Source organism: Chrysemys picta, chromosome 1 (assembly GCF_011386835.1).
Source record: "Chrysemys picta bellii isolate R12L10 chromosome 1, ASM1138683v2, whole genome shotgun sequence".
Lineage (NCBI taxonomy): Eukaryota > Metazoa > Chordata > Testudines > Emydidae > Chrysemys > Chrysemys picta.
Window position 1 is genome coordinate 237,005,746 of NC_088791.1, and position 20,610 is coordinate 237,026,355.

At 39.7% G+C, this 20,610-nt stretch overlaps 1 protein-coding gene across 2 annotated transcripts in view; it reads left to right on the forward strand.

Moving 5' to 3' along the window:
• Nucleotides 1-20,610, forward strand: part of EIF5B (eukaryotic translation initiation factor 5B) — a 69,326-nt gene that overhangs the window by 6,076 nt on the left and 42,640 nt on the right. Inside the window, exons 1-8 of one of the 2 annotated variants that reach the window (XM_065580881.1) lie at nt 6,199-6,266; nt 8,369-8,494; nt 8,573-8,657; nt 9,073-9,727; nt 10,233-10,447; nt 11,754-11,904; nt 13,668-13,766; nt 17,293-17,376. In XM_065580881.1, the coding sequence (XP_065436953.1) occupies nt 9,175-9,727; nt 10,233-10,447; nt 11,754-11,904; nt 13,668-13,766; nt 17,293-17,376 (1,102 nt within the window). In that variant the 5' untranslated portion in view covers nt 6,199-6,266; nt 8,369-8,494; nt 8,573-8,657; nt 9,073-9,174. Of the gene's footprint in view, nt 1-6,198; nt 6,267-8,368; nt 8,495-8,572; nt 8,658-9,072; nt 9,728-10,232; nt 10,448-11,753; nt 11,905-13,667; nt 13,767-17,292; nt 17,377-20,610 lie in introns of those variants that run through there. The other variant, XM_005283240.5, reaches the window with a different exon arrangement.

Here is a 20,610-nt window from a genome sequence, read left to right on the forward strand (position 1 = left end):
CAAATGTGAAATTGCAGGATTACTAACTGTCATCTGCAACCTATCATTTAAATCAGCTTCTGTACCAAATGACTGGAGGATAGCTAATGTGACGCCAATTTTTAAAAAGGGCTCCAGAGGTGACCCTGGTAACTACAGGCCAGTAAGCCTCACTTCAGTACCGGGCAAATTGGTTGAAGCTATTGTAAAGAACAAAATTGTCAGACACATAGATGAACATGATTTGTTGGGAAATAGTCAACATGTTTTTTGTAAAGGGAAATCATGCCTCACCAATCTACTAGAATTCTTTGAGTGGGTCAACAAGCATGCGGACAAAGGAGATCCAGTGGATATAGTATATTTAGATTTTCAGAAAGCCTTTGACAAGGTCCCTCACCAAAGGCTCTTAAGCAAAGTAAGGAGTCATGAGATAAGAGGGAAGGTTCTCTCATAGATTGATAACTGATTAAAAGATAGGAAACAAAGGGTAGGAATAAATGGTCAGTTTTCAGAATGGAGAGAGGTAAATAGTGGTTTCCCCCAAGGATCTGTACTGGGCCCAGTCCTATTTAACATATTCATAAACGATCTGGAAAAAGGGGTAAACAGTGAGGTGGCAAAATTTGCAGATGATACAAAACTACTCAAGATAGTTAAGTCCCAGGCAGACTGCGAAGAGCTACAAAAGGATCTCACAAAACTGAGTGACTGGGCAATAAAATGGCAGAGGAAATTTAATGTTGATAAACGCAAAGTAATGCATATTGGAAAACATAATCCTAACTATACATATACAATGATGGGGTCTAAATTAGCTGTTACCACTCAAGAAAGAGATCTTGGAGTCATTGTGGATAGTTCTCTGAAAACATCTCAAAAAAAGATAAATTGGAATTGGAAAAGGTTCAGAAAAGGGCAACAAAAATGAATGGGGGTATAGAATGGCTTCCATAAGAGGAGAGATTAATAAGACTGGGACTCTTCAGCATGGAAAAGAGACGACTAAGGGGGGATATGATAGAGGTCTATAAAATCATGAGTGCTATAGAGAAAGTAAATAAGTGTTATTTACTCATAATACAAGACCAAGGGGCCACCAAATTAAATTAAATGGGTAGCAGGTTTAAAACAAACACAAGAAATATTTTTTCACGCAATACACTGTCAACCTCTGGAACTTCTTGCCAGAGGGTGTTGTGAAGGCCAATACTATAACGGGGTTCAAAAGGGAGCTAGATAGATTCGTGGAAGTTAGGTCCATCAATGGCTATTAGCCAGGATGGGTAGGAATGATGTCCCTAGCCTGTTTGCCAGAAGCTGGGGCTCCTGCCATTGGCCACTGTCAGAGGACAGGATACTGGGCTTGATGGACCTTTGGTCTGACCCAGTATGGCTGTTCTTATGTTCTTAGATTAGGTACGTATTTTTGCTACCTAGGTGGGTACGCTATAACTCTCTATAAATTTTAAGCAATTACATGACTTAATATTTTCAGATTATTTATTAAATAATTGCACACTTTAAGTATGTTAGAAAATGGTGACTATGTTGCTTATTTACTAAAGAATTAACAAAACAAGCCCTTAATACAGCAGGTGACCTATTGTGCTACATTTCTAAAGCTTAACCTCAAAAGTTAAATGTTCTCCCCTGATTCTTTATATAGAAACGCTGCCTTTAACTCAGAGTTTTTGATAGGGACTCATGGATGCAGCATATTTATTATTTAAATATTTTAAGGTATTATAATTTTAAATAAACTCCATTTTAAAAAAACACACAGGTTTTTATTCACCCTGCTTGCAACAAATGAAGACTTATTGTTACAATTGACATTCCTAACATGCAGTCAGATGCTTTGGCAGCTCTATCCTCTGTTCACTGTAACTGTTAAAAGGAGAGTTTGCATTGTTGTTGCTTGGTATCTAGTTTTTCTGTCAGTGGTTTCATTTTTAACTTTGTCTGCCTGGCTAGAACTTTTGCACCATCATTCTTTTAAATGTGATATGTGAAAAAATGTGTGTGTGTTTGGGGGGTGGGGGAGGGAAGAGGGGAGGTTTGTGCATCTTTGTTGTAGGATGTGTCATAGAAAGAGTTCCTGCTTTTAAAAAAACAAAAAAATCCACAGTGCTTAAATACAAGTTCTTATTTTACTCATTTTTTTTCATCAATTTTTTGCTTATATGATCTACAGAACATTAGGAGCTCTCTGAACCTTACACTGAAGGGATAGAAGTGTTGGTGCTGTAGTTAGACCTATTCTTCCAGCTGTTAAACGTTTGTCAAATGAGTCTGAGCATAAATGAAATACCTTTTTTAAGAACTAGGATGAAAATTTTGTTCATTCTCAATCAGGTTTTACTTCCTTGTTAGATATCATAACTTCCTAGCTCCTCCTGTTAACCGTGGTTTTCCAGGATAAACTGAATGAAAAAGGCCTGGATTTCTAATATGAGAAATAAGAAGGAAAAGACCACGTAGGCAATATTTATATATCCACACACAGAATGTAACAGCCATATTTTTTTCAGATTACATTTAATGTTGCAGGAAGGGGTTGTATTAGTGTTGAAAATAGCTTTCTTACTTTGTTTCCAGAGTAAGAAGGGTAATGCTTCCTTAGTGTTTCTAGCCCTTGTCTATTTGAGTAGAAAGAGACCTGGACCAAGGACAGCATCTGAATGTCTTGAATGGTATTCCAGAGCTAGCTAGTAAGTCTCATTTAGTCACATAACACAGGCATTTTCCCCTTAAAACTCCACTTAAAGATGGTATGAAACAAGAAATGGATGTGCAATCAGCACACTATAAAAAGTTTGATTAATTTCAAACTTCTTATGGGCAAAAGTGTTCATATGCTGTGCATCAGTAAATTAATTATTTTGTGGTTAGTTCCTTGAGGAGATAACATCAACTCAAAATCTTGTCAGTTTTAAAGAGCTAAAGGTAGTCTCAGGTAATACATGCACTCTTGTCAATTTCAATAGTCTTGCAATCAGTTTACTGTTTTTAAATGCTTTTTTCTTCCATGTTCTGGGTGTAAAGACACCCCCCCCCCCCCCCCCACAAAACAAATGAGGGATACTTACTATACAGGAAAATGGTGAAGGTGACTAGATTCAAAATGAAGTCAAATACATGAAGTACATTGTTTTTCCTCTTTCCGAGTGTTTGGGATATTAAAGGTAAAATGGCACGCCCCAAAAAATAGAAGTGACTTAAGTTGCTGGTGTCCCTTTAATTCACTTGCAGCAGTGCTGGTGAAACTGAAATTATGACACATCATGAGAGTTGCTTCAGCAAAATGAATCTCATAAATACTTCCTTTTAGGAACATGAGCAGTGAATGTACTATGTTGTAGTGATGCAACTTTCTTGTTCTGTTGGTTTATTGTACTCTTCTAGTTTTTAAAAACTGGAAGGTTTTGTAAGGTTGCTGTCATTTTACACAGTGAGCGATTTTTATTTTTATTTTAAACTAGAAAGTCCTTTGCACAAGAACTGTTCATTTGTCTGTAGTCAAATGTATAGCTTGTTACCTGTAGCACCTTTAAAGCAAAAGGCACACTTCAGTGGTCATGTTTGTATTTCCCAGACTCTCGGTGAATGGCTGGTTGATGCAGAAAACACTTGTCATCTTGAACCTATGCTTGTCTTTGTTACCTTGTAAGCCTTTGCTTTAGTTTCACTGGATGATAGATAATGTTTCCTGTTGATTCTGCTTATTGATGTAGGAATTGGAATTGTATCCCTGTCTTGGGATGCTGGATTTGAAAAAGTACGTTACTCTGGTGTAATTCCATTAATTAACTTTAATGGAGCTGAACTGATGTAAACAAGGAGAACTTGGCCTCTCTTCCATACACTACCTATAAAATCCACTGCTCCAGTTGCTCAGTTCATGCATGGCTGAATAGTTTTTTCTTTTTTCTATTTAATTTAATACTTGCTGACCAAGGGAACAAATCTGTTACATAATCTGAGCTTCAGTCTTCAGATTTAGGCATCATAACTAATTACACTGTTAAACAATAATACAATGCCATTTATTTAAATATTTTTGGATATTTTCTACATTTTCAAATATATTGATTTTCGTTACAACACAACACAAAGTGTATTGTGTCACTTCATATTTATTTTTATTACAAATATTTGTGCTATAAAAAACAAGAGAATATTTTTCCATTTACCTCATACAAGTACTGTAGTGCAATCTCTTTATCATGAAAGTTGAATTTACAAATGTAGAATTATGTACCAAAAAAACTGCACTCCAAAAACAAAACAGGGTAAAACTTTAGAGCCTACAAGTGCACTCAGTCCTACTTATTGTTCAGCCAATCGCTAGGACAAACAAGTTTGTTTACTTTTTCAGGAGATAATGCTGCCTGCTTCTTTCTTACAGTGTCACCTGAAAGTGAGAACAGGGGTTCACATGGGACTGTTGTAGCCAACATTGCAAGGTATTTATGTGCCAGATATGCTAAACATTCATATGCCCCTTCATGCTTCGGCCACCATTCCAGAGGACATGCTTCCATGCTGATGACGCTCGTTAAAAAAATAATACATTAATTAAGTTTGTGACTGAACTCCTTGGGGGAGAATTGTATGTCCCCTGCTCTGTTTTACCCGCATTCTGCCATAATTTCATGTTATAGCAGGCTCGGATGATGACCCAGCACATGTTGTTCATTTTAAGAACACTTTCACTGCAGATTTGACAAAACGCAAAGAAGGTACCAATGTGAGATTTCTAAAGATAGCTACAGCACTCAACCCAAGGTTTAAGAATCTGAAGTGCCTTCCAAAATCTGAGAGGGATGAGGTGTGGAGCATGTTTTCAGACGTCTTAAAAGAGCAACACTCCGATGTGGAAACTACAGAACCCAAACCACCAAAAAAGAAAATCAACCTTCTGGTGGTGGCATCTGACTCAGATGATGAAAGCAAACATGCATCAGTCCGCACTGCTTTTGATTGTTGTTGAGCAGAACCCCTCAACAGCATGGACACGTCCTCTGGAATGGTGGCCGAAGCATGAAGGGACTTATCAATCTTTTAACGCATCTGGCACATAAATATCTGGCAACGCTGGCTACAACAGTGCCATGTGAATGCCTGTTCTCACTTTCAGGTGACATTGTAAACAAGAAGTGGGCAGCATTATCTCCTGAAAAAGTAAACAAACTTGTTTGTCCTAGCGATTGGCTGAACAAGAAGTAGGACTGAGTCTCTAAAGTTTTACGTTGTTTTCTTTAAGTGCAGTTACATTAAAAAAAATCTACATTTGTTAGTTGCACTTTCACAATAAAGAGATTGCACTACAGTACTTGTATGAAGTGAATTGAAAAATACTATTTCTTTTATCATTTTTACAGTGCAAATATTTGTAATAATATAAAATGAGCACTGTACACTTTGTATTCTGTGTTGCAATTAAAATCAATATATTTGAAAATGTAGAATAACTTCCAAAAATATTTAATTTCAATTGTTTTTTTTTAAAAAAAGAGAGAAATGAGCGTGAAATTATTTCACAACATCTTGGGGTCGGAAAACACGTTATGCTTTTTACCTTGTCACTTTTGAATTTTAAGTGTACATCTTGTTAAAAAAAGGCTTAAACTTTTCTTTTCCCAGTGGAGCTCTATAGCTACCAACCTCTGCAGAATCCTAGACTTCTATTTAAAAAACAAAACAACCTCCTTCCCCCAAACTTTCTAGCTTTTACAAAGATACAACCTTCCAAGCATCAACAAAGTGTAAAACTGTTGCAGTGCTGTCATTGTGTGTCTGAAGCCAAAATATTATATAGAATCCCATTAAAAAAGATTGATTCCATAGCGTATTTAAACTGAGATAAATATGCTTGAACATCATTTATGGATTTCATGAATCTGAATTGTGATGAACTGTGGTTTCTTAATGACTTTAACATGGAACTTCAAGATTCCAGTTGTTGCAAGATGTTGCATCAGAAAAGGGATTTGCTCATAAAGTGTACTTTTGTTGTTTTGTGGAACTGAGTTCATACCAATACTTAAATTGGTTTAAAAATTATCTCCTGCCCTCCCTAACAAGACAAGCCACTGGGATAGATTCCCTTAGGTCACATGCTTATTACTAGGGATTTTCCACTTTTCTGACTCAATAGCTTGCAACTGCTTGGAATCTTATAAGTAGAAGAGCTATTGGATAGCTCTTCTATAGCTGGTTGAGCAGAGATAGGTGCTGTATCTTTACTTACTTACTTTCAACTTGAAATACTTCCCAGAATGGTGAGTAATGCTTTGATTCCTGTATGCAAGGTTTTCAGGAAATTAATAAACACATTACACTTCAGTAAATGGCTATAATAACATACATAATTTTGGAACATTCTGTATTGCAGTTTCTATTTTAATACATTATGCTAAGTGGGAGTTTTGAGCAGGAAGCCTTTGAGAATTATATCACTTTGCTTTTTGAAGCTAACTGGACTAACAATTTGCTATTTTTATTTCAGAGTGTACTAACTACAAACAAAAATGACTTCCTAGCTAAGATATAACATTAAATCTTTGCAAGCTGATTGTATGACAGTATATTTGTTAGAGTGCAAATAATTCTAAAGGAAGTGTTGGAAACCTCTGTGCTTGGGATTCCCAAAATTAGACTGAGCAAAACACTATGGAATATGCTATAGGGAACTGCGTGGCACTGGCAGAGAGATGGGCTATATGATTTAAAGGGCCTTTTCCTTCTGTGACTTCTGTGATTGAGTAAGGATGAACCTGTGTACATATCTTGAAGGAAATCATGTTATGCCAGAGATTCTCAGACTGCGGGGAGTCCCACGAAGGGGTCACAGAATGTATTCTGGAGGGCATGAGAAGCTTTAGGGGGTTTAAAAAAACAAAAAAACTTGCTGGGTGGCTGAAGATCAGCAGCGGCTGCTATCTGGATGCCCAGCTCTGAGTCTGAAGGCAGTGCCGCCGCTGGCAGAAGCGGAGAAGTAAGGGTGGCATGGTATGCTATTGTCACCCTTACTACTTCTCTGATAGTGACACTGCCATCAGAGCTGGGACACACACAATGGGGGCACGATCAAATAAGTTTGAGAACCACTATGTTATGCTTTGGTGATGCAAATGCTAAATGAGAAACTTTACCACTTGTATTTGCATCCTACAAACAATTTTGTTTTTTATTTTTCCTTCATGGTAAGTAGTGTATATAGCTTTGGGTAGGCTTTCTTTCTTTTGAATTTGTTAGAAATTAGTGTTGGGATATGTAAGGGTTAAGTAAAGACATGGAAACCGTTGGTGTGCTGGCATGGTATCAGAGAGTAGGTACAAGTATGCACTATTCCTTCCCTTAATAGATAAAGTGTTACCCCTTTCCCCTCCCTTCTCCTTGTTAAGAATTGATAAGTGTTGCAGCTGCATAAGAAATGTGAGGATCTAAAGGATACCTTTTGGGTAAAGAAGTATTATCTCCTCCTCCCTTTCTTTCCCAGCTACATAAGTGAGCCCTAGGTCATGGCCCCTTCCTCCCTCCCCTGAGAACTGCAGATTAAGGGAATTTGTAGCAACAAATTACTGCAAAGACATGTATTTTCAAGGTAAAGTGTGTATAATACGTGTAATGCTGTAATCAGTCAATGGGGGTGGGTATAATCATAGTATGGGAGTTTCTATTACTTAATAAGGGTTTTTGGGGTGTTGTAGCGAATGTAAGCGTTTACATTCTAACTTAAATAAAAAGAATGTAATGTAACTAATCCAGTGCTTACTTGACAATTGGGTCAAGAGGAACAAGTATCGCAATAAAGAAGCCTGTACTCATATCCACCTTTGGGTCAACCTGCTCCTTTTTCTTCTAACAGTTTTGGAATTTGGTTATTATACATCTTTTTTACAGAATTTCTGTTTCTTTAAAAAACTACAGTGGTTCTTGCATAAATGAACATGCATGATACAGATTCCCCCCCCCCCCCCCCCCCCGATATTTTGTGTGTGTGTGTATATATCTCCTCAGGAAGGGAGAAGAGAATTGAAGTTACTATTGTTTGGGATTGCTAAACTCAATCTTCACATTTTGACATTGCACAATGATATTCGTTGGGATGCAGTGCCTTTGCATTGTAGCACAGCCTGATATGTACATTTAGGGAAATTTTAATTGGCTTGTGGAACTGCACTACAAAAGCTGTTCCCACATCATTAATTTTAAGATGGATGGGAGTCTAAATGTCTTATTTTAAATCTACTGTAAGATGAAAAATATATAAAATGTACGTTTCATTCTGAAATGCCTGTGGAAATTGTTAAACGTACTCACCTTGGTGACTTCCTTTTCAATTTGAGCTTTAGTAAAACTGTTTTATCTTTCTGTTTAGTGCCAAAGATGATATTGACCTTGATGCTCTTGCTGCTGAAATAGAGGGCGCAGGTGCTGCCAAGGAGCAGGAACCACAAAAATCTAAAGGCAAAAAGAAAAAAGAAAAGAAGAAACAAGAATTTGAGTAAATAATTTTGTCTTTCATTATTGTATTCAATTACAAATAAACAAATACTTACATGATTTTAACTTCTTTCTTTAGTGAAGATGATATCCTAAAGGAGCTGGAAGAACTGTCTGTAGAGGCACATGGAGGGAAGGTTGACCGAGAACCTGCTTCAGAAAAGGTAAAAGTTGAGGGGTTATCGACAAATAGAAAGCGTTTTGAAAGGGGCAGTTTTTGGGTAGTCGAATCTTTACTCACAGATTACATAATTTTTGGTGCTGCTGTATAGTAGGAGGACCTAAATGAAAACTAATATTTTTAAAGTAACAATTGCTTTTAACTACTCTTCTGCATTAGATGCAAACAATGTTAACTTTTAGCTTATACCACTTTTGCACACAGATAAGCATTAGAAAAATGTGACTGATTAAGTAGAGCGTTCTTTATTGTGGTCTGTCTTTAGTTAGTTCAGGTATCCTTTTACTACTACTGAAACTCTAGCCTCAATAAGAGGACTCCTATATGATCTCTGAATTTTGCATTTGAAAACATTAAATTTTCCATGAAAAAATGAAACATATGTGTTTGATTACCAGACAGTAGAGAATGACGACCAAGAAATCAGCTTCTCAAAACAGGACAAAAAAAAGAGAGGGAAGAGTAAAAAAATCAGTTTTGACGATGATGACAGTGAAGAAATGGAGGGTAAGGATACAAAATCTAAAAAGACTCAGAAACCAAAAACTGAAACTCACTCTGGCAGTGATGATGATGATTGTGAGATATTGCTTAAGAAAGGCAAAGGAAGAACTCAAAAATCAAATAAAAAGCTGGACCTTTCAGAAGAGGATGAAGCTAACATTAAGAAAAGTAAAGAGAGTACACGAGCAGTGTCCTCAGGTGAGAGTGCCGATGAATCGGACGATTTCTCCCAATCTAAAAAGGGTCAAAAGAAAAATCAAAAGGGAAAGCCCGCTCCTAATGCTGAAAGTGGGGATGAGGAAGAGGAGCCTTCATTCAAAATAAAAACAGTGGCTCAGAAGAAGGCAGAAAAAAAAGAGCGTGAGAGAAAAAAACGTGAGGAGGAAAAAGCCAAACTGAGAAAACAGAAGGAAAAGGAAGAGTTGGAAGCTGGTAAAGAACAGGTAAAACCAAAGGAGGTTCCAAAGAGAACTGAAGAGGCAGCGTCTCCTGAAGCTATTCCAGCTGCTGCCGCAGGGGAAAAGGGAGAGGCTCCCACAGCAGCAGAAGGTTGGTAATTTTAGGAGAGTAATATTTGATGCAATCAGACTTTTTTCCTTTAATGATTAGTGAGCCAAACCCCTGGCAAACCAGTGGTTGTGATTGCAGCTTTTTCCTAAGTCAATAATACTAAAGATACGTAGTAGCTATATATATTTTATTTTTTGTATGTGGTTCACCCATAGGCATTTTTCCTGGCCTGTACATTGTCCAGGTATATAGAAAGCAAATGTCACATGGTGAATTCTCACTGTTATATATTTATAGCTCTGTAGTGCAAACATAATTTTTTACCACTTGATAATTCTTAGACATCTATTATATGAACACTTTCGAGTTTTATCGCTATGATTTAAGAGTCAATTTTTTTTCTTTTTCAGTATGAAATCAGAATTATCAATGTTTCTCAGATCTGGAATTAAGCAAAATGTAGTATTTAAAACCCTACTTAACTATCTGGAGTCCTTTAAAATTGAATTTCTGACACCCCTGAATATGTCTTTTTCTTATGTAGCTGATGATAATGAGGGGGACAAAAAGAAAAAAGACAAGAAGAAAAAGAAGGTTGAGAAAGAAGAGAAAGAGAAGAAAAAAGGTCCCAGTAAAGCTACAGTTAAAGCTATGCAAGAAGCCTTGGCCAAGATGAAAGAGGAGGAAGAAAGGGCAAAGAGAGAGGAGGAAGAGCGCTTAAAACGACTTGAGGAACTAGAAGCTAAGCGTAAAGAGGAGGTACTGCATGTGTTCAGATGGGAATGGGTGAGGGGTAGAGATAGGGTTACCATCCGTCCGGGTTTCCCCGGACATGTCCGGCTTTTTCAGCCTTAAATGGCCGTCCGGGGGGGATTTCTAATGAAGTAGAAATGTCCGGGATTTCCCCTCTTGCGGAGTGCGGCGTGGCTGATTGGACGCCTGGCCTGATTGAAAGCCGCTCGCAGCCACTAGGGCCTCTAGCAGCCAGAGTCCCTCTCCCGCTCCCTCCTCCCCCACAGAGCAGCGAGGAAGTGTTTGAGTCAACGTGGAGCCTGCAGCTCTCCCTCTGCCGGGTGAGAGGGGTGTGTGTGTGTGTGTGTGTGTGTGTGTGTGGAGGCTGCAGGGGGTGTGTGTGCAGAGGCTGTAGGGCGAGTGGAGAGCAGGGGGCACAGAAGCTGTGGGGGGGGGGTGCAGAGGCTGCAGGGCGAGTGGGGAGCAGGGGGCACAGAGGCTGCGGGGGCGGGGGGGTGCAGAGGCTGCAGGGCGAGTGGGGAGCAGGAGGCACAGAGGCTGCAGGGGGGGGTGCAGAGGCTGCAGGGCGAGGAGGGAGCAGAGGCTGTGGGGGGGGTGCAGAGGCTGCAGGGTGAGTGGGGAGCAGGAGGACAGAGGCTGCGGGGGTGGGGGGGTGCAGAGGCTGCAGGGCGAGTGGGGAGCAGGAGGCACAGAGGCTGCAGGGGGGTGCAGAGGCTGCAGGGCGAGTGGGGAGCAGGGGGCACAGAGGCTGTGGGGGGGTGCAGAGGCTGCAGGGCGAGTGGGGAGCAGGGGGTACAGAGGCGGCGGGGGGTGCAGAGGCTGCAGGGTGAGGAGGAGCAGGGCAGGCAAGGGCATAGAGGCTGCAGGGCAAGTGGGGAGCAGGGAAGCACTTAGCAACCCCCAACCAAGATCAGAGCGGGAGGGAGGAGGGGGAATGCGGGGTGCTCAGAGGAGGGGGCAGAGTTGGGGCAGGGACTTTGGGGAAAGGGTTGGAATGGGGGCGGAGAAGGGGTGGGGTTGGGGCGGGGGCGGGGAAGGGGCGGAGTTGGGGCGGGACCGGGGCCCCCTGGAGTGTCCTCTTTTTTAAATGTTTGAATATGGTAACCCTAGGTAGAGAAGTGGTGCACCCCCACTCAGTCTGTTGCAGGATTAGGCCCTTACTATGTATACAGTGAAAACTCACTGAAAGTAGGGGAAGGTCTCCCTTCTTGCCAGCTATAAATTGTAATAAATCCTTGTAGTTTGATAACTAACTCAATAAATCATAAAAATGCATAGTGATATTTTTCCATATCACTGTTTACTTCCCTAGGAACGTTTGGAACAAGAAAGAAAAGAAAGGAAGAAACAAAAAGAGAAAGAGAGAAAAGAGCGCTTGAAAAAGGAGGGAAAACTTTTAACTAAATCCCAGCGAGAAGCTAGAGCCAGAGCAGAGGCTACTCTTAAACTACTCCAAGCTCAGGGTAAGTAGTCTTGTAAAATCTAAACTCTTCTTGTTCACTTATTGCTCAAGGAAAACTTTGCAGATCCTTCTGCTGTCTAGGTCCCATGTTGCTTCAAGCAGAATATACCCAAAAATGCCATGTGTAAAACTACTGTGTTTCTATGGCCAAGAAAAGCAATATTTTTATTTGATTTATTAACAATAGTTAAAGTTAGGGTTCTGTCACAGGTATTTTTAGTAAAAATCAGGGACAGGTTGTGGGCAATAAACAAAAATTCACAGAAGCCTGCAATCTTTCCCTGACTTTTACTAAAAATACTGTGGGGTGGTGGGACCACAAACAGCGCTGCCAGGGCTTGCAGCTGCTCCAGCTCCTCCACTGCTCCTGCGGCAGAGACTGACTGCTGCTGCTCCAGCCCTGGGAGGGCTGACCCAACCCTGGCTGCTGCTCCAGCGGGCCCAGTGCTGGCCTTGGACCATCTCCCCTGGTCACTGCTCCAGAAGGGAAAATTGGCTAATATGTTATATTTGCCACCTTAATCTGTACATCAGTTACAGCCAAAAATAAATGCCTATGAAGTATCACTTTCTTGGACATCCCAATCTCAAAGGCCAGAAAAATTAGATGAGTCTTGCAGCATGTATTGAAAGTAAGTAATTTTGGTTCATGGCAGACTAAGGGAGGAAGTGAATTCCAGAGGCGAGATCTCTTACCTTTAAATCTGGAGGAAACTAGCTTGAGTGCCTCCACTGATCATAACTACATGTTATCTTACTGAAAGAGAAGTGCTCTCAGGTATTCAGGATTCAAACCATTTAGGGACTCTGGCAAGAGTTGTTGGAATTTTTTTTTAATAAAAAAACCTCATTAAGGCCCAGAATTTCTGTACATTTACTGCTGTAGTTTATAACTAACTTCCTCTGGAATCCTGCTGACTCATTGCAAAATTACACTCCTCTGTGTAATCTTGTCAGATCTCAAACTTTGCAGGGTTTGGTCTAGGTAATAACTGAGTGGAAGGTATTTAAGAGGAACCTAGGTTGTTACAGCAAATACTTGTGGTACTTCAGTGGCAATCCTTCCCTCTTGCACTAGGTCAACTTTCTGCTCTCATGCTGAAAGTTAATTTAAAGCAAACGAGGGAAGAGTGCCACTGGAGGTCCCATCTTTCTGATGAGGTAGAAAATGAAGGCACTGGTCTTCATTTTTCGCTTATGTCTTGGCACACAATTATGTAACTTCAGAAGCATAATACTTATACCAACAGACAAAATACTACCTACTTAGCCTTCTTTAAAAGCTTAAGAAACGAGAGAGGGGGGCAGGTAAGAAGCCTAAAGGCCCTAAAACAAGGTTTGCTGTTAGGCCAGTTGGAAGTGAATTCCAGAATAGAGGATCCTTTACTGGTGATGCCTTATCACTGCTAAATTTGAAATGTCTATGTTTGTGGGACCAAATGTAAACCTCAGTCAAAAGTTTCAAACCTGGGTACCTAATGTTAGACTCCTAAGCATAAGTGACCTGACCCTTTTTATCCAGAGGTTATGAGCACCCGCAAATGCCACATGAAGGTGCATGTCGTTGGAACTTTCTTGCAAATCAGGCCACTTGGGTGTCTAAATATGCATTTAGCCTAAATTTGTGCAGATTTGGAAAATTTTGATCTTTAATTTAATTTAAACCAAATCTTATCTTTAGTTTAGTTTGCCAACTTGGTCACTAATCTACAGGTTAGTTCTATTCATTGTAGTCTTTGAACTGTTCTAATTCTCATTTTGCAGGTGTTGAAGTGCCATCAAAAGATTCTGTGCCAAAGAAGAGGCCAATTTATGAAGACAAGAAGAAAAAGAAGCAACAGCAGCAACAGGAAAACAAAGAAGGTGAGAGTATCTTACTTCAGCAAAAAATTCTTCATATAATAGACTAAACTGATTTTCACTTTTTCTTTTCACAGTTTCTTTTTGCTATTACTCTTGATCAGTGTTTCCCAAACTTGGGACACCGCTTGTGTAGAGAGATCCCATGGCGGGCCGGGCTGGTTTGTTTACCTGCCCCGTCCGCAGGTCCGGCCGATCGCGGCTCCCACTAGCCGTGGTTCGCTGCTCCAGGCCAATGGGAGCCGCAGGAAGCGGCATGGACTGAGGGACTTATTGGCCACCACTTCCAGCAGCTCCCATTGGCCTGGAGCAGTGAACCGCGGCCAATGAGATCAGCGATCGGCTGGACCTGCGGACGGGGCAGGTAAACAAACCAGCCTGGCCCGCCAGGGGCTTTCCCTACACACGTGGCGTCTCAAGTTTGGGAAACACTGCTCTTGATCATTGACTCTAATATAGCTTCATTTTCTTGTTCACTAACAATATTGGTAACAAAAAGGTGTATTGCAAAGCAAAAAAGGCTTTTGTCCTCCAATCTTATTTAATCTTTTTATTACTGACCTTGGCACAAAAAGTGGGAGTGTGCTAATAAAGTTTGCGGATGATACAAAGCTGTGAGGTATTGCCAATACGAAGAAGGACCTGGATATTATACAGGAAGATCTGGATGACCTTGTAAACTGGAATAATAGTAATAGGATGAAATTTAATAGTGAAAAGTGCAAGGTCATGCATTTAGGGATTAATAACAAGAATTTTTGTTATAAGCTGGGGACTCATCAGTTAGAAGTAACAGAGGAGGAGAAAGACCTTGGAGTATTGGTTGATCATAAAATGACTACGAGCCGCCAATGTAATATGGCCGTGAAAAAAACTCATGCGGTCTTGGAATGCATTAGGCAAGGTATTTCCAGTAGAGATAGGGAGGCGTTAGTACCGTTATACAAGGCACTGGTGAGACCTCATCTGGAATACTGTGTGCAGTTCTTGTCTCCCATGTTTAAGAAGGTTGAATTCAAACTGGAACAAGTACAGAGAAGGGCTACTAGGATGATCCGAGGAATGGAAAACCTGTCTATGAAAGGAGACTCAATGAGCTCGGCTTGTTTAGCCTAACTAAAAGAAGGCTGAGGGGAGATATGATTGCTCTTTATAAATATATCAGAGGAATAAATACCAGGGAGGGAGAGGAATGATTTAAGCTCAGTACCAATGTGGACAGAAGAACAAATGGATATAAACTGGCCATCAGGAAGTTTTAGACTTGAAATTAGATGAAGGTTTCTAACCATCAGAGGAGTGAAGTTCTGGAACAGCCTTCCAAGGGGAGCAGTGGGGGCAAAAGACATATCTGGCTTCAAGACTAAGCTTGATAAATGTATGGAGGGGATGGTATGAGGGGTTAGCCTAATTTTGGCAATTAATTGATCTTTGATTATTAGCAGGTAAATATGTCCAATGGTCTGTGATGGAATGTTAGATGGGGTGGGATCTGAGTTACTATAGAGAATTCTTCCCTGAGTGTCTGGCTGCTGCGTCTTGCCCATATGCTCAGGGTTTAGCTGATTGCCATATTTGGGGTCGGGAAGGAATTTTCCTCCAGGGCAGATTGGTAGAAGCCCTGGGGGTTTTTGCCTTCCTCTGCAGCGTGGGGCATGGGTCACTTGCTGGAGGATTCTCTGCACCTTGAAGTCTTTAAACCATGATTTGAGGACTTCAGTGGCTCAGACATAGGTTAGGTTTTTTTTTGCCAGAGTGGGTGGGTGAGATTCTGCGGCCTGCGTTGTGCAGGAGATCGGACTAGATGATCATATTGGTCCCTTCTGACCTTAAAGTCTATGAGTCTATATACATCATGAAGGCTCAGTAGATGGTGGCATGAATTTATAGCTTGTTTTTAACTTTTTAAACATCAGGGATTATAGTGTTCTAAATTTACTGATACTTCTGAAGTGAAAAAGCAGTTAAGCTTTATCCTAAAGAAATAAGAGACTATTTAATTTATTTTTGTGCCCTTTATCAATGAACCTGTAAAGTGTGCCAGGTTACTGATTCAGAAGAAAATCTTTTTTGCGTTCTGAAAACTGGTAAATGCTGACTTTTAAAATCTCTCTTAGATCTAGTTATTTGTATAATTATTAGAACTTTTGAGCACATAAAACATAACTTTTGCAGTACAAACTTGAGAAATTAACTCCCTTTATTCAAGGAAAATGGGTATACTCTAGCATGTGTCACTCCTTTGGCACTCTGCTCAAAATGACACTTTCATTGTGGTCCATAGATGGGGCTGCAGAGTTATTGCCGTGCACTTCCTTTGGTCCCTAATGATCGTCCACTGATGACCATGAAAGATTTGCACAAAGATTGAGGATAGCATATGGCTTTTAATTTTTTTTAAAAAAAACCTTATAATCTTCAGTTAATAAAACTACTGTCCTGTGGGAGAAAATGATGCAGTTCCTGGTTAGGGCCAGCACTCTTTGCCTTTTGGCCATTTCCACATGCAGTTTGCACCTTATGATTTTTCAAGCACAATTACAATAATTGTGTTTTGCAAATTAGGGACACAGTTGTATACTTACATAGTCTGCAAATCTGATTCGTATCGTTAGGTTTAAGGGAGAACACCCTATTGAAGGTAAAAGGAGGTTGATGCCCTCTGTGAGCTTTTTCAAAGACAATGCTGTATCAGTTGTACTTCTTTTTGTTTTTAACACAATCTTTCTGACTAATTGCCAGAAACTTTCATCTTCCATAAAATAAATATAATGAGGGCAGGTGCTCACATTTTGAAACATTGGAGTCTGTCAGAGCACCTGGATATAGATATCTAATGGATTGCATGTAGCTAAATGGTTGACATTCCTGCTTTACAGTTCTCCTGTGGTTACGATTGTTACAGCTTTTTCAGCATAATATCAATAATATGCCAAAAGAGTTTTAAGTGAAATATGGACACACCTTTAACATCTAAAACATTCTTTTGTTTTTTTTGTTTTTTTAATCATGCTGAACTGTAACTAGCCATTTTTCTTTTGTGAGAAGGATAGTGCTTTGATAATTAAAGTAATCATCAATTTAAATTACCTTTTAGTAATGATTTATTTTCTCCTTTTTTGGTTGGGGAATGGAGAGAGATCTGATAACTTATTTGTATTATCACATCTTATTGTATGTTTCTGATAATGCAGGGAACTCTGAGATGAATCTTGACTTTTTTTGAATGGGTAGTAATCCTGTTTAGCCAATAATTGACCCAACATTTGTCCACTTTCAAACTAGTTTGTGTTTGAGAATGCATAGCTTTGGGAGCTGCTTGTTTAACCTTCTGTTTTAGATCAACAGGTTCATGCATTTTGGTTTGAACTTCCTAAAATGTAGTGGTGATTTTGTTTTCTTGGTAATAGTTTGGCTTTAAAATGGTATCCAGAGGTAAAATGTATCTAACCAAGTTGATAGTATCCCTCTAGGCATTATTCTCAGAGACAGTATAGCAGTGATTTTGTTTATTTCCTTGCAATATCAGAAACCATGGAGGTGATCTCCCCAACTGAAGAAGTTGTCGAACCAGTTACACCAGTACAAGAAGAGATTCCTCTTTCAGAACCAGGTTGGTAGTAATATTAAACAATCAACTAAAACAATTAATAAAGCATATGTTGCCTGGCATAGTCATTTAAAATATTCTCAATTAGAAATTTCAGAAACCTTTCACCTGCACTACTGGGAGAGTTGGAGCCAGAGAGGTTTTTTTGGTCCTCTCATTGTCAAGAGGACTAGATTCCAAAGGATTTGTTTTCACAAATGCTGAGCAGTTTAGTTTCCAAAGCCAATCCATACAAACAGGTGAAGAGCAGGAATGTACTCCACTGGTGTGCAGAAAACAATGCTTTTAAGATGCGGCCTTTGTAATGGGAAGTATTAAACTCATGATTGTCCTTTACTAAGTGATCCACCTTAAAGTTTTTGATGAGTGAGGATAATAAACAAAGAGCCATGCTTTAAGCAGCTTGCTACGTTTTTTAAACTTGCTGCTGCAACACATCCTGGTCCATAGTCCTTAGTATGGAGGACCAGGAATTTTATAACCACTCCACATCTCCCTTTTTTTATAATAAAAAAGTTTAAAACTGAAATTATAACTCAATGTATATACACACAATTCACAATAAATGTCAAATTCCTTAAAACTATTTATATTACTGCATCCACTTATGAATTGCATTTCAGTAGTCCTGAGGATTATTCTAAAGATCAAGTGTCTGAAAGTGTCCGATTAGTCTTCCAGACCACGTTCTCTCATCTTTTGAGTTTGTGCGTGGAGTCCCCCTGTGGAGGAGAGAGACATCCTGACAGAGTAACTGCAGGTCCCAGATCCTCTTTGTTGTGTTTGGAAATGTTGAAGATGAATCCGATACCTCTGGAGAAGTCTTTTTGGAATCTCCACACTTTAGGATCTGAGAGCTTCTGACAAGTTCTGAACAATTCCAAATATCAGGGAGTTTTTGAGCCAAAACTTTGTTCCCTGGTCTCAGTTCAGATAGTTCTTCTTTTCAGTGCCAAACATAAAAATTCAGCAGTAACAAAACTTCAATTTCAGCATCCCATTTTCAAAATTCCTTCAGGTTGGGCCATTTAAGTTTAAGCGGCATTGGTGCCACAGGTAAAGGTGTCCTTAGTCATCTTCCTATCAGAAGTTCTATAGGAGAAAGTCCAGATGCAAGTTTTGTTGACCAGCCAGGAGTGCTTTATGGGTCGACTGATTTTTGCAGAAGTTGTTTTAACTGCTTTCTCCATCCCCCTGTTACTCTGGGGGGGTAATGTGGACTACTTGCATGATGATCAAAATTCAAGTCCTAATGCTAGGAAGGTTTCAGAGGTAAATTGAGGCCCATTATCAGACATGAGGACTTCAGGAACTCCACATCTTGCAGATACTGATTTTAGTTTTTGGATGATCTGTGCTGAAGAGATCTGTACAAGTATAGCCAAATCAATATAACTGGAGAAGGAATTGAATACAAAAACATATGTATGTCCTGAAAAACAAATCTGTGGCTATCTGCTGCCAAGGTCTGTCATGTGTCTTAGTAGAGAGTAATGGTTCTGGTGTGGGTTTTTTATTTATTTATTTATTTTCATTTCCCCCCCCCATTTTATGTATCTCGCAGCCATCAACAAAGGTCTGAATTTGCCTATTCAGACCAGGTCTCTATACAGATTGTTTTGCTTGTGTTCTGCACTTGTTTATACCTTGCTCTACTCCATGGATTTTGGAGAGCATCCCTTTCTCAAGTACCATAGTGCTAAGAATACTCTGTCCTTTCAGAAGCAGGCCATTGACCATGTGTGAAGGTCATTTACATCCTGCCAATGTGGTGTTAGGTCTGTTGGAAGCTGACTCCTTCAACCCTCTTCCCCCCCCCCCCCCCCCGCTCCTTTGGCAAGTCTCATCTTTTAATTTTTCATCTCTGTTTGCTAAAGTTGGCTGTCAGACAAGGTCAATGTAGACTTTGACATCTTTCTCTAAAGCTGTTTCTTCTTCTTGGTGGCTGCTGTAGTCTATAGGATGGTTGAAGTTAAGAAATAAGAAGTTGGAGCCTAAATTAACCTAAACATCATTGTTAGATGTAGTATCAGAAATTGAAGTTGTTAGTGTGAGAAGTTAGAGATAAGTTGGAGAGAATGTTATGGGAAAGTAAAAGTTAGCAAGGACATGACCCAGGGTTATGTTACTGTTATGTTTTGGTTATAGCTGGCTTAATGTGTAAAGAGCCAGTAAGAAGGTGGTAGAAATACAATTATGGTAAAAGGCCGTTTAATGTTAATTAGTGGTATATAGAATAGAAAAAGAGCCGTGTTGCTAAATTGCAGGAAAGCTCCAATTTATATTTTTTTAAAAAGGTCCCATTAGTTTCCAGGATTATAGGGCTATACTTCACTCTGTTATCAATAGATTGATCACCCCATTGATACACTTCATCTTTGATAGTAAGTATAATTGTGGTATTATGTAAGTAATAACTGCATGCTTATTTGCTTAACTAATCATTTTTTCTTTTAATAAAGTTTGATTGTATCATTCAAAGTGACACCTAGTGTTCCTTTACTGTATACATTTTCTGTAACTGACCTGGAAGCTTGAAACTCAAAACTAAATTGAGTTTTACTGCACCATTATCTTTAACAGCTTAATATTAATTGGGAACATGTCAGCATAAAGGTTACAAAAGATTACACTGCTCAATTTGGGCTCTAGACAGAGCATATGCTGCAGCGCTTTCCCTGGTATGCGGTCAGTGTTGGGGAAACAAATCACATCAGCTGTACTAGAAATCTTTGAATCAAAGAGGGAAGGTTAATCCTGTTGGTTTTGAACCCAATAATACCTCTAAGGCTTGTGGGCTGTTTCCATGTTAAAATTCAAGCCAAACAGATATGGACTGAACTGTTCACAGGCCCAAGTGGCTGCTAGAGCTTCCTTTTCCACTGGAGCAAGACTATGAACTGCAGTAATAAATCTCAGCTGTTTTCCCCCTTCTTCCTGGCACCTCCGATTAAATTTGGCCTTTTCATATATTCTATTGTCTGCCCATGAAATGGGCATCAAAAGCCTCTTTCACTTTGAAGTATTCTTTCTTTTCCTCATCAATGAGGGGTAGAAGACATAGGATACCATCAGCAGCACTACCCAAGGCAAATATCAGGGCATTTACCTGGTATTCTTATGCTTTCCCTGTTAAGCCAAAAGTCATCTGGAATTGTTCCATTCTCCTGATCCGACAAGGCTAGTGCCTGAGTTTCCAAAATCAAACTTCTTTAACAGAGCCATTTGTGCTATGGA